The sequence below is a fragment of the Phyllostomus hastatus genome, unplaced genomic scaffold, assembly GCF_019186645.2.
Source record: "Phyllostomus hastatus isolate PE091 unplaced genomic scaffold, TTU_PhHast_1.1 phas_contig_40, whole genome shotgun sequence".
Taxonomy (NCBI): Eukaryota; Metazoa; Chordata; class Mammalia; order Chiroptera; family Phyllostomidae; genus Phyllostomus; species Phyllostomus hastatus.
Genome location: NW_025333872.1, coordinates 66,718,664 through 66,732,195, shown reverse-complemented (window position 1 = coordinate 66,732,195; position 13,532 = coordinate 66,718,664). Strand labels below are relative to the sequence as shown.

At 35.8% G+C, this 13,532-nt stretch overlaps 1 protein-coding gene across 1 annotated transcript in view; it reads left to right on the top strand.

The window, feature by feature from the left end:
• The window catches only part of TBC1D32 (TBC1 domain family member 32), a 176,438-nt gene that overhangs the window by 80,193 nt on the left and 82,713 nt on the right, over positions 1–13,532 (top strand). The window contains exon 23 of the mRNA XM_045843791.1: positions 5,121–5,209. Coding sequence (XP_045699747.1) covers positions 5,121–5,209 — 89 coding nt within the window. The remainder of the gene's footprint in view (positions 1–5,120; positions 5,210–13,532) is intronic.

The following is a 13,532-nucleotide window of genomic DNA, read 5'->3' as shown; positions in this document are numbered from 1 at the left end:
TCTAATATAGCAATTTTCAACCTTTTTCATCTCATGGCACACATGAACTAATTACTAAAATTCTGTGGCATAGCAAAAAATATGTATTTGCCAATCTGAGAAAAATAGGTATAATTTTAATTTATTCACACTGGATGGCTATTGTTGTGTTGGCTGTTGTCGCTTTGTTGATTTAACAATATAAAGGAAAAGAGATCAGTGCCCCTTGGCTGAAGAGTCAGGCATTGCATGTTTTAAAAATTGTTGTGACACACCACTGTGTCTCTTGCGGTACCTGTTCAAAATTGCTGCTCTAACAGGTACAATTTTGGATTGCTTTTCAGTTATATAAGTGGTGTATCAGGTAGGATCCCTTTGGTTCTTAGAGAATACCAATTTAGTTCGTTTAGGCAAAAGAAGATATGTGTTCGCTTTCCTAACCAACTTGTAAGAAAATCAGGGACAAGTGGAACTAGAACTTTGAAGGCAGTCAGGTCAATATCTGTCTGTCCCTTCGTTGATCCCCACGGCTCCATCCACCCTGCACCCTTTCGTATTCCTGCTGTCCAGCTTGGTTTTGTTGAAAGGCATATACATAATGTAGTTGTTATGAGTTTGTTTCCTGAAGCCAGACTGGTTCTGGTTCTGCCTGTTATGAGCGGTATGACCTTGGGCAACTTAGACCTTATGTTTCTTCTCTGTTAAAAAAGGGCAATAACATTCCTGTCTCAGGGTTGCTGTGACAATTAAATGAATTGAATTAAATGAAACATGAAAGATTAAAGCACTGCCTGGCAGATAAGTGCTATATAATTGTTTGCTATAATTATCATTAGTATATTCTTCTTCTCCAGATGGCATTCTCTACGGGAGAGGACATGGGACTCCTGTTACTCCATATTGATATCTTCCTCATCTCCCATTGTATTAGTTTCCTAGAGATTCCATCACAAATCACCACAATCCAGGTGGCTTAAAACAACATAAATTTATTATCTATTAGCTCAGGGTGCCAGAAGTCTGAAGTCAACAAGTTAGTAGGGCCTCATTCCCTCCAAAGGGTTCAGGGGAGAAGCTTTCCTTTCCTCTTCCAGCTTCTGGGTGTTGCTACATAACTCTACTTTCTGCCTCCATTTTCACATGGGCTTCTCCTCCTCTGCCTTAAATGTCTTTGTCTTTTTTCTTTTTAAAAATTATTTATTTTTTTCCATTATGATTTATTTCCCCTATATCCTCTCCCACATCCACCCACCCCCCTCTCTCCCACAATCACTACACCGTCATGGAGTCCATGAGTTCTTTCTGCGTTTTTTCCTTTTTGCTCATTCCCTCCATGCCCAGCTCCTCCCATTCCCCAGAGCTGCCAGCCTGCTCTCTATGAGTCTGTCTCTATTTTAGCAGTTTAGTTTGTTCGTTGGATTCTAGATGAGAGTGAAATCATGTGTTACTTATCTCTCTCTGACTGGCTTATTTCACTTGGCATAATGTTCTCCATATACATCTATGCTATTGCAAATAGTATTTTTTTTTTTACGGCTGAGTAGTATTCCACTGAGTAAATACACCATAGCTGTCTTAGTTACTTGTCTGCTAATGGACACTTGGACTGCTTCCAAATTTTGGCTGTTGTACATAACACTGGAGTGAACATAGGGGTGTATATGTTCTTTCAAATTAGTGTTTTGAGTTTCTTCAGATAAATTCCCAGAAGTGGAATCACTGTGTCATAAGGCAGTTCCATATTTAATTTTTTGCAATGGTCTGTAGACATATGAAAAGATGCTCAGTGTCACTAGTCATCAGAGAAATGCAAATTAAAACCACAATGAGATATCACCTCCCACCTGTCAGAGTGACTACCATCAATAAATCAACAAGCAACAAGTGTTGGTGAGGATGTGAAGAAAAGGGAACCGTCCTGCATTGTTGGTGAGAATGAGGATCGGTGCATCCACTGTGGAAAGAAGTATGGAGTTACTTCTTTGTCTTTCTCTTATAACCTAGGAAGCTCTTATCTCAAGATTCTTAATTTAATTACCTTTGCACAGACCTCTTTTGTAAATATGGCAATAATCATAAGCTCTGAGAATTAAGACATGGACACATCTTTTTTTCTCTCTCTTTTTTTTTTGCAGGATCGTTTTTGGGTGTGGGAACAATGTCACTATTTAACTCACTCTATCACCAGGCAGGAGAGAGGCAATTTCCTCTACTGCTCTGCTGGAAACTGACTGTTTGTATGCCCCTAAAATTCTTATGTTGAAACCTAATCACAACTATACCTGAACAACAATTAAAAAAAAGAAAAAAAAATCTTTAGGAAAAAAAAACAACCCAAACCCTAATTCCCAATGTCATGATACCTGGATTTGGGGAATTTAAGAGGTGATCAGTGCCTTATTAAAGAGACTGCAGAGGATTCCCTTTCCCTGTCTGTCATGTGAGGAGACATTGAAGACATGACTATGGACCAGAAAGTAGGGCCTCACCAGACATAGAATCTTGTGACACCTTGATCTTTGACTTCCCAACCTCCAGAACAGTGAAAAGATAAAATTTCTATTCTTTATAAGCCCCCAGCCTATGATATTTTGTTACAGCAGCCAGAATCGACTAATATACTCCTTGCTTTGAAGGACCTTTCTGGACAGACTGAGTTTTGTTTGTGGATATTCATGGACTAGCTAGGAATAAGTGACTCCTAGTAGTGCAGGTGCAGGAATATTGGCTTTGTGATTGACCAGTGCCTCACCATTCACTTGGCCCTTTCTTAAATGAAAGGGGCCAGATAGCACAAACATGGTCAGACACAAGTGTAAGCAGAGTATGCACTTAAATAAATATGTATTTTATAGGATAGATACACTTTCTCTTCATTTTTCCAGTCTCAGTCTCATTATGGCCTACTAGATTATTAAACATATTCTTGAGTTGGGTAATGTTTTTTTAAGAAAGAGAGTTTCAGACTACTTTTTGTGAGTCCCAAGCCTTTCTTGCACAAGGTGGTTGCTGGGAAGCTGTTGATTTAGGAAACTGCCTTCCTGACATGCATTGCAGTGCTTAGAAACTGAAGTTCTTCATAAGGCAGGCTTCCCAGGAGTTTTGTTTTGTTCCCTAAGTGGTGATCCATCAATGTAATCCTCTTTGGAGAAGAAATTACTTACTGTAACATTTGTTTTCTGAAAATGCATTATCATTGATAGATGACTGTAATCTACTCTTCCATTAGTTTCTTGGTAATACATTCTCTATCTTTTTTATTGTTACTGTTTCTAGTACTTAGATTCAGAGCGAGAACTTTAGAGTCACAAGGTAACATCGGCTATCAAATAGTCTGAACTTAATAATCAGATAACTGTTCCAATTTTAGTCACTTACATTAGTACCCTAGGAATGAACAGAAATCTCTAGTAATCCTTTTAGAGACTGCTAGGAACTGACAGTCTCCCTCCTCTCAGGTAAGAGAAAGCTAGTGGTACATAATCAATTCCAGATCAATTTGTGAAGATTTACTATGGTAAAAGGTAATAATGGATCATTTCTTAAATATTGTAATAGCATGTAATAAAAATATCTGCCTATTTGAACAAACACCTGTTTGAAGGAGAACTACATAGCAAACAAGTTTCTCCACATGTCTACTGCAAAAACTACTTGATAGTGTCCAGGTGCTTGGGCAAAGTCAAGGAGAGTTCTGAGACTCTGTCACCCGAGCCAAATCAGGCCTGTCAGAGTGGAAAAATTAGTAAAGGAAGGGAGAAAGCAGTGGGGCAATTAATGAGAATACAAATATGAAGCTGGGAATCTGAGCGAGTTTTATTCTGTCATAATATTCGAAACAAAAAGTGCTCAGCTAAGCAGCAGACAACAATGACAGATTATTTTAAGAGCACAATCTTTTTATTCTTGATAGTTAGGCAGTTTATTTAATATTTGATAATTGTAAATTCTTCTGCTAATATTATTTACACATTTTTACAAGATATCTGTAGAATGGTAAATGCATTCTTAAGTTTTGGGTATAAACTTTTACAAGGTAAGTTTATGCACCATTTAGTTTATATTATGTTTTGATCAGTATTTTTTAAGTGTGATTTTGAGATATCCATTATGACCTACTCCTTACAAACTCATTCTCTGGCCTCTACTTATTTAATGGTATGATGTTTGTTCTACCACTCACATTGACCTCAGTAAATATTACATGACTTTATTCTATAATGAAACCTCTCTTCTTTTGCCCTACTGGTCACAGAATTATCTTGGATTTACACTTACTAGCGGGTAGCAATTTTCTTGGTCAGGAAAGTGGGCGTTGTGAGGCACAGGTGTTTGCCTACATTTCTTAGGCCTGAATCTGAAGGTACATACAAAAGCAGGGCATTATAGAAAGAAAGTCTTTATAGAGTGCTCGAAATTGTGTGGTAGGTTGAAGTTGTCAGTGTTTTGGACAGCTGGTGACATGTAGGCCATCAGGTTTCCCTGTTCTTGAGTCAGAGGTGCTTATGCCTGGCTACCCACTTCAACAACTTGGGGAGCTTTCAAAAGGATTTTAATGTTATACCCCACTAATGGTGACTTAGTTGTCAGGATAGATCCTGGACAGACAGACATATCTATCTATCTATCTATCTATCTATCATCTTATCTAGTTCCCTAGGTGATTCCAGTGTTGAACCAGGGTTGGAAACCACTTATTTATGTGAACAGAGAATACATATTAACAAAATCTCAAATAGTTATTAGGTAAAACTGTTCATACTTCACATTTGTAGATTTCATATTTGTTTTTCAGAGTAATTTACATTTTTAGCAGTTTAATCAGTACTTAACCAGCTGCATAAACTGATCACACAGTACCAGAATGGGATATAAATTAGCAGTTCTCTACTGTGGCTAAACATTAGATAATTTGTTTCACAGACTTTCACAAATCTTAATGCCCAGGCTATGCTCAAACCAGTTAATTTAGAATCTTTAGGAATGAGATTCAGGCATTAGTAACTTTTTTTAACAGCTCCCTATATGGTTCAAATGTAAAGCCAAGTTTAAGAACCATGAATCTAAATAAATATTTATTTGATTTTCTTTAAATGGTTTCAGTTAAGCCCAGTCTCACTCTAAGTCTTTTTTTTTTTCAGGATATTATTGATAGACTAATAATTTTGAATTCTGAAGCTAAGATTCGTTCTTTATTCAACTATGAGCAATCACATATCTTTGGTCTAAGGTAAGATGCTAAATATTACTTGAGATATATTTTGATATTGCAGAAACATGATAAAAACATCTGTTCCATATACTTTCAAAAAGTATTTAAAATAATCTAATTTTAAAGCATATTTAAAAGTAATTTGCCTTCCTGTAGTATTACACACAAAGTAAATTATAGCCATTATATTTTTATATTATGGCCTCTGTCTACATTTAGGTTCTGTGTTATTGCAGTGTCTTCCACTTTTGTTAGATTTACAGAGGCATTTGGCAGACTATATAGTTTACTCAGGAATGAATTGGGGCTTCCTGGTTTTATACTAGGTTAGGTTCCTGCCATAATATAGTCTCAGAAGGGGCCTAGAAATAGCTGATTTATCTTGAAGCCCAAATTTTGTTCCTTTATGTTAATCATATTGTATAACTTCAGTTTCCCAAGTTTTAAATCTTTCTGGTTGAGTGTATGAGAGCTGTCCAGAAAAAGTCCAGCCACTGTTAATATAACAAGAACAGTTTGTGTGGCATCGATGTAACCTGGCAGCCAGGGAGAGTGGACTGCAGTGCATGTGTGTGAACAATGATGACTTCACCGTACTAGTCAGTGGGGGTGGTAGACACCATGGTGTTATACATGGTGTTAGCATGTGTACTGTGTGGCTATTGCATTCAAAATGACTATGAGAGGAGAGCAACACATCTGCTTCAAATTTTGCATTAAGCTTGGACATTCCTCTGTGGAAACTATTTGGATGATTCAGAAAGCCTTTGTGGATGATGCAATGAGTACAGTGCAGATAAAAGTGTGGCCCAGCCCTGGCTGGTGTGGCTCAGTGGATTGAGTGCTAGCCTGCAAAGCAAAGTGTCACTGGTTCGATTCCCTGTCAGGGCACTTGTCTCGGTTGTGGGCCAGGTCCCCTGTGGGGGGTGCACGGGAGGCAACCACACATTGATATTTCCCTCCCTCTCTTCCTCCGCCCCTTCCCCTCTGTCTAAAAATAAATAAATAATATCTTTTTAAAAAGTGTGACATAAATGCTTCAAAGATGGTTGAGAATCTGTTGAAAGTGATCCATGTTCTGGAAGGCCTGCAACAAGGAGAACACCTGAGAATGTTGAACGTGTACAGCCTGTAATCAGCGAAGATTGGCGACTGACAGTGAGAGAACTAGAAGTTGATGTGGGGATTCCAACAACTGCTGTGTCCAAGATTTTGACTCAGGATCTTGTCATGAAACATGTCGTGGCAAAATTCATTTCTCAGCTTCTGATACCAGAAAGATCATTGTGGTGTAGTTACTAATGACTTGATTCAAACTACTACCAATAAACCAGATTTTCTCAAGAAGGTCATAACCAGAGATGAATCATGGGTCTGTGGCTATGATCCAGAAACCAGGGCCCAGTCATCCCAATGGAAGTTGCCTGCTTCTCCACACCTGAAGAAGGCACAGCAAAGTCACAGCAAGATCATGACCATGTTTTGAAAGTGGAAGGGATACTGGAAGAGCTATGTGAGGTCTCAAGGGGCCTACTTTAAAGGGGACTGAGACGTCATTGTCCTATGTGCAGTAGTTCTTGTATCTTGTGTCTTCTTCAATGAAATCTCTACTTCACTTATGGATGGATACTTTCTGAACAGACCTTGCATATTCTTTAAGATTTTATTTAGCATGTTCAAATGGACAGGGTTGGGGTGAGAAGGAGAAGTAGAGGTGTTTGGGCTACAGAGAATCATAAAATTCTTAACTTTTGGTCACATTGAGACAAATAACTCCTTTCTTGATCTACAGATTACTATCTCTAAAAGCAGCTGAATTAAAGAAATATTCTTAGGTTTAAGATTTTTTTCTTCTTTCTACTAGCAGAATAACTTTTTCAGGCATGAGGGAGAGGGTCATGGAGAATGCTCTGCCAAAGAAATAAAGCAATTACTTTTCTAAAATTAGAATTATCTGATACTAATGTATATTATAGATCTTGGACTCAGAATTTTTTTAACCACTCATTAATAGCTGAGCTTCATTTCACCATTCATTAACAGTTCAAAGAAGATGTAAAAATCTGCAGCTGTTACAGTCCATTGGATGATGTGCCCTTTATCTCTAAATGAATTTCACACTAAATTTTAACTTTCTGTGTATAACATCTGATGTATCACATAGCAAAGTGTTGAGGAATATTAGGAAAAATTCATTCAATAGAACCTCCTTTTGCATGGCAATTATGTTTCTGAGTTTTGTCATTATAGAACACAGATTTTGGCCTTTTGTTATTGACATATTAAATGAATTTCTTCCTGTTTTCTATATTTTTTGATAGAATAGTGTTTTTCTTTATTATTCTGGCAAAAATAATTAACAATAGGATTTTAAGTTATGTACAAAGCAGTCCAAGAAGTACAATGCTCCTGGGAATCGAATACATCAATTTCCATAGTGTGTGCTTTCTCGTAATACCCTAATGGAGTCAATCTATCCTACACTAGAAAACTTGCCATTTCATTGCTGATACATATAATAGAGTTGTGCAGTGTAGTAGTCAGTTAGCAACACAGACTCGGGAGTACACTGCCTGTTGTCCACTAGTTGTGTGAGGTGAGATCTCCATTACTCATCTGTAAAATGGAGGAAAACTATATATTTTTCAGAATTTTTGTAAGAATTACATATGAAAAATAAAGCTTAAAACAGTGTTTGTCTTGTAACAAGCACTATAAAAATGTTAGTAATAAATGTAACAGCAGTAGTTCTTTAAATGTTGATTTTTATTTATTTTCTCTTTATTGTTTTTGTGTTTTACTAGGAAATACATTTTGTCTTCATTTTTTCAGTATCTCAGTAGTCTTCTGTATGCTGTCAAATAGTTTGCTGTGTTAGTATTCAAAGAAAATGATAAAATTTCATTTTGAAATTTCATTTGAAAAATGAAGACATTTGTATTTTATGTGCCTTTTAACAAGTTTTTAATTCACAAGAAATTTATTTCATTGTATTGTGAAGATCTTTCTTATAATACTGGGTTGACCAAAAAGTTTGTTTGTTTTTTTCTGTAAGATGGCTCTAGTAGCACCTAGTTGTCTTTAACTTCATTCTAAACAATTTTGTTAGATTGTATTATGACAGCTGTGATATGTGTTCATTTACCAAAACTTATCAAAATTGGTGAATTTTTGTGTAGCTGTTTTAATATTGAAGATGAAAATATGCACAACATTTTGGCATATTATGCTTTATTATTTCAAGAAAGGTAAAAATACAACTGAAATACAAAAAATAAAAAAGATTTGTGCATTGTGTGGAGAAGGTGCTGTGACTGATCAAATGTGTCAAAAGTGGTTTGTGAAGTTTCATGCTGGAGATTTCTAGCTGGATGATGCTCCATGGTGGGGTAGACCAGTTGAAGTTGATAGCAGTCCAATCAAGACATTAATTGAGAGCAATCAGCATTATACCGCATGGGAGATATCTGACATACTCAAAATATCCAAATCAATAAAGTTATTGGTGAAAATTTTTAGCTTCCATCTGCTTTCATTCTGGAAAACCTATAATGAAATGTTAGAGCTTTCTCAAGGGTAATTTGTATAAAGCTTGATTTCTGCCATCTCACCTTAGCCAATGATATAATAAGTTCACAATTTTCTCTTTAAGTTATGAATAAACTTGACTTCAGATGTAATCAAACTGATGTCTTAGATGTTAAAAATAAGTTATTGGTGCAAATGAGAAGTATACCTTTTATGTTATGGAAAAAAACTAAACAGACTTTTTTAAACCAACCCAATATTTAATTCTGTTGTATTTTTAAGTCATACTTTAAAGTTACTTCATTTTTTTCTAATTTCAGTGTAGCATTGGTCATTGAGGTCCAGTTGAGTGATAATTTAGATCATAGCTTTGTCTTACATAAATTTTGTGTTTCTGTGTGTTTTGGATTGTTACCTGTATCTTTCACTCCCATAGTGTTTTGGTTGTTTCTAATTGTACCTTCATGGTACTGTTCCCTTCAGCAGATCATCTCGTTAATGTGTTTAACTTTTACATTCAGCACCCCTGTTCCATTTACTTAATTTTTACCCCTGCTTCAAAAATTTAGCATAAGGGTAAGTTTGATAAAACTTCTTTAGGTTATCCACAGCATTAAGATGAGGCTATATGAGACTTAGTAAAATACAGATTTTCACATTTCAGCACCATCACATTCTATTTAAAATTTTGAATTTTTATTTGCCAAGATCTTATAAATCTTATATGGTAAGTCTGCCCTTTACCACTATTGGTATCAGTGTGCAGACATGCATTCCATGTCCCATGTTAAAATGAAACAGATCAGAACATCTGGAAAAAGAAACTTTCTTTGACCTTACATCTCTCTCTAGCTACTGTCCTATTTCTCTGCCTCTCACTATGGCAAAAGGCAATTTGTACGAACTATGCCCACTTACTCGAGTCTCTCTGCTTCTCAGCCGACATAGATTTGACATTGACTCTATAGCTCTATCAGAACTGCACACCCTGCTCATTTTAACATTACTTGTAACTTCATAATGATGAATCTAGTAGATTCTTCTCTTTTAATTCTTGTTTTTCTGTAGCTATCAGTAGCATTTGATATGGTGGACGATTTCTTTAGTGTGAAAGTTCTAATTTCTTCACTTCTGTGACACCACACACTTCTGTGACTGCTGTTTCTTGTCCGTTGCATTCTCTAAGCAAGCTTTGAATGTTCAACTACTTACTATTGGTCCCAGGCCCGTTTTTGTCTTTGCAGTAGTCCCCTCTTACCCATAACAGCCCTGCAGTGGATGTCTGAAACTATAGATAGTACTGAAACTCTATGTCTATGCTATGTTTTTCCTATACACACACACACCTGACTGCTTCTGTTTAGCATATCCACATTGCAAGCATCAATACTCATGCACTTTAGGGCGATTATTAAGGAAAATAAGGGTTACCAGAACATAGGCACTACAGTGTCGCTACAGTTGATCTGATAACCAAGGGGCTACTGAGTGACAAGTGTGTCACTAGTATTATACAGCATGGATATGTTGGATGAAGGAATGATTGATGATGTGGGTGGTTTGGCAGGAGACTTTATCACCCTAATTTGAAATTTAAGAATTGTTTATTTCTGCAGTTTTCCATTTAATATTTTCAGATCACAGTTGACCCCAGGTAAATGAAACCTTGGAAAGCAAAACCACAGATAAGGGGGACTACTGTATACTCTCTGCCACTAGCTCATCCACTTACAGATTTACCTTTAAGTATCATCTATATGTCAGTGGATGCCCCAAAATATATATCCCTACTCTAAACTATCATTCTGAACTCACAGACTCATATGTACAACTCCCTCCTAACATCTCAGTTCATACATTTATTTCTCAGACATCACGAACTTGACACATTGAAACACCTTCCACAAAACACAAACAAAACAAATCACTAAGTGGCTTAACTGTCTATTCAATTGCTTAATACTGAGTCATCTTAACTTTTTTCCTTTGCTTTTCAAATAATTTATCTTTGCTATAAGGAAATTAACCAATGCAGGAAACTAATTATAACTAAGTGAAATTCTTTGTAATTCTGAAGCAACATTATTAATTTAAAGGAAAATCATTGTAGGCATCTTTTTATGTATATACAGACAGAATATAAGTGACTTTTTATAAAAATGAAATTACAATTTTAAATTTTTACATCATTTTATATACAATATTTTTTATTGTTTATGCTATTACAGTTGTTGTCTTACCCCATTTGCTCTCCCAAGTTCCCCCAGTTCCCTCAGGCAACCCCCATACTGTTGTCCATGTCCATGGGTTATGCACGTATGTTCTTCGGCTAATCTCTCCCCCTTCTTTCAGCCAGTCCTCACTGCCCCCCTTCCCTCTTATAGCTGTCATTCCGTTGCATGTTTCTATGCCTCTGATTCTATTTTGCTCCTTAGTTTATTTTGTTTATTATATTCCACATGTAAGTAAGATCACATGGTATTTGTGTAATTTTAAATTCTAACTGAAATGTATTTGAAAGGAAGAAACCCAAGTGACACAGAAGAAATTGTTGAATCTCAAATAACTGTTTTTTTTTATTCCAGAAGAAATTTCCCTAAGGTTAAGAAAATATTATGTAAAACATTTCAAATGGCTTGAGCATTACAGTTCATTTTTAGCCAGTAATGATTGACTCTCTAGTATGAAAGATGGGGTCATTGGACTGCCACCTTTCCTGTCTGTACCTGTATTAGAAGGATGCTCTGCCTTTTCCCAACCTGCTTCATGAGGCAGAGATCCCATCACTTTTCTCTCTATCCTGGAGGGAGTTTAGGCTAATCTGGGTCACTTGGTGTAATGACATAATATATGCAGTACCTACTATATATGACTGCAGATGAAGATTTATAATTTTTTAGTTTACTTTTATGTACTTTATTTACTCGGCAATATTTATTGAGCACTATTATGCTTTGTGCTAGATGTAGAGGATGTTATGACAAGTAAGATGTGGTGCTCATTCTCTTTAACCTCATTACCTAGTTAGGAATCAGATATTAGGAAAATGAAAAATATGTGAGGTAATTAATGCAGAAAAGAAATACATCCTTATGAATTTCCTCACCCTTCCCATTTAAAATAATTGTCTATTTTGGAATCCTTTATGTGGCCTTCAAGGAGCTTCATAATATATCTCCACCTTCCCTGTGCACATTATTTTCTTCCTTTCCACAGCCTGAACAGTGTTCTGAGTTATTATGGCCTCTGTGCTTGTTTTTTATGACTTGAATATTGCCTTCACTTTTGTCTCTTTACACAAATTTGGCTCATCCTTGAAGGCCAACATTGCTTTATGAATTACTTCCTTTGTGACTTATGATCGCAACTCTCATCTTGTCTTTACTCCATGGCCACTGCCTTCATGGTCCTTCCCATAGATTTAATATTTATTTCTCCCTGAGACCAAAACTTAAACATTTGGAAGAAGTATTATTTTCCTTAACTTTTGTGTCCACCACCTTGCCAAGTACTTTTTGGCTATTGGTAAACATTTATTTGTTAAATTTGTTGATTGAATAAGACAGTTTCTTGAAAATATTTTTAAAAAGAAAGCTGTGCATTTATTGAAAAATTTGCATGTAAATTATATTTTGAAGACATTATCTTTTAAGGTTACCAAATAAGGCACAATGGTTTTTTTAGTCTCTATAATTCCTTAGTTTTAATTGAGGTATAGTTGACTTAACATTGCATTAGTTTCAGATGTACAATATAATGATTTGGTATTTGTGTGTATTGGGGAATAATCACTGTACTAAGTCTCATTAACATTCATCACCATACATAGTTAACAATATTTTAAAAATTGTGATGAGAATTTACTGTTTTGGCAAATTTCAAATGTGTACTATAGGGTTTTTAAACAATGTTCCTCATGTTGTATTACATCTCGATGACTTACTTTTCCTGTAACTAGAAGTTTGCACCTTCTGATTCCCCTTACCCATTTCGTTCAGCCCCACCCATCTCTTTTCTGTATCTATGAGGTCTTTTTATTTTTAAATTTAGACTCGATGTAAAGTGAGATAATATGGTATTTGTCTTTCTCTGTATGGCTTTCATTCATGTTGTTGCAGCTGGCAAGATTTCATTTAATATTGCTGAATAATATACCATTGTATATATTTATTTTCTTTATTTCTTCATAGATGGATACTCTGGTTGCTTCTCTATCTTGGCTATTGTAAATAACGTTGCAGTGAAAATGGTGGGGGGTGCATCTACCTTTTTGAATTAATGTTTTCATTTTCTTGGGATAAATACCCCCAAAAGTGGAATTGCTACATCATATGGTAGTTCTATTCTAACTTTTCGAGGAAGCTCCATATAGTTTTCTGTAGTGGCTGCATCAGTTTACATGCTCACCAGCAGTGTACAAGGGTTTCCTTTTCTCCGCATCCTCGACAGCACTTGTCACTTCTTGTCTCTTTGATAATGGTCAGTTTCACAGGTGTGATGGGACATCTTATTGTGGTTTTGATTTGTATTTCCCCAGTGTTTAGGGACATTGAACATCTTTTCATGTACACATTGTTCATCTGTATGTCTCTCTGGGAAAAATATCTATATAGATCCTCTGCCCATTTTTTAATCAAGTTGTTTGTATTTTTACTATTGAGTTGTATGAGTTCATATATTTGGAAATTAACCTCTTATAAGATGTGATTCGGAAATATTTTTAACCATTCAATAGGTTGCCCATTCATTTTGTTGATGACTTCCCTGCAGGACAGAAGCTTTTTAGATTTATATAGTCCCATTTGTTTATTTT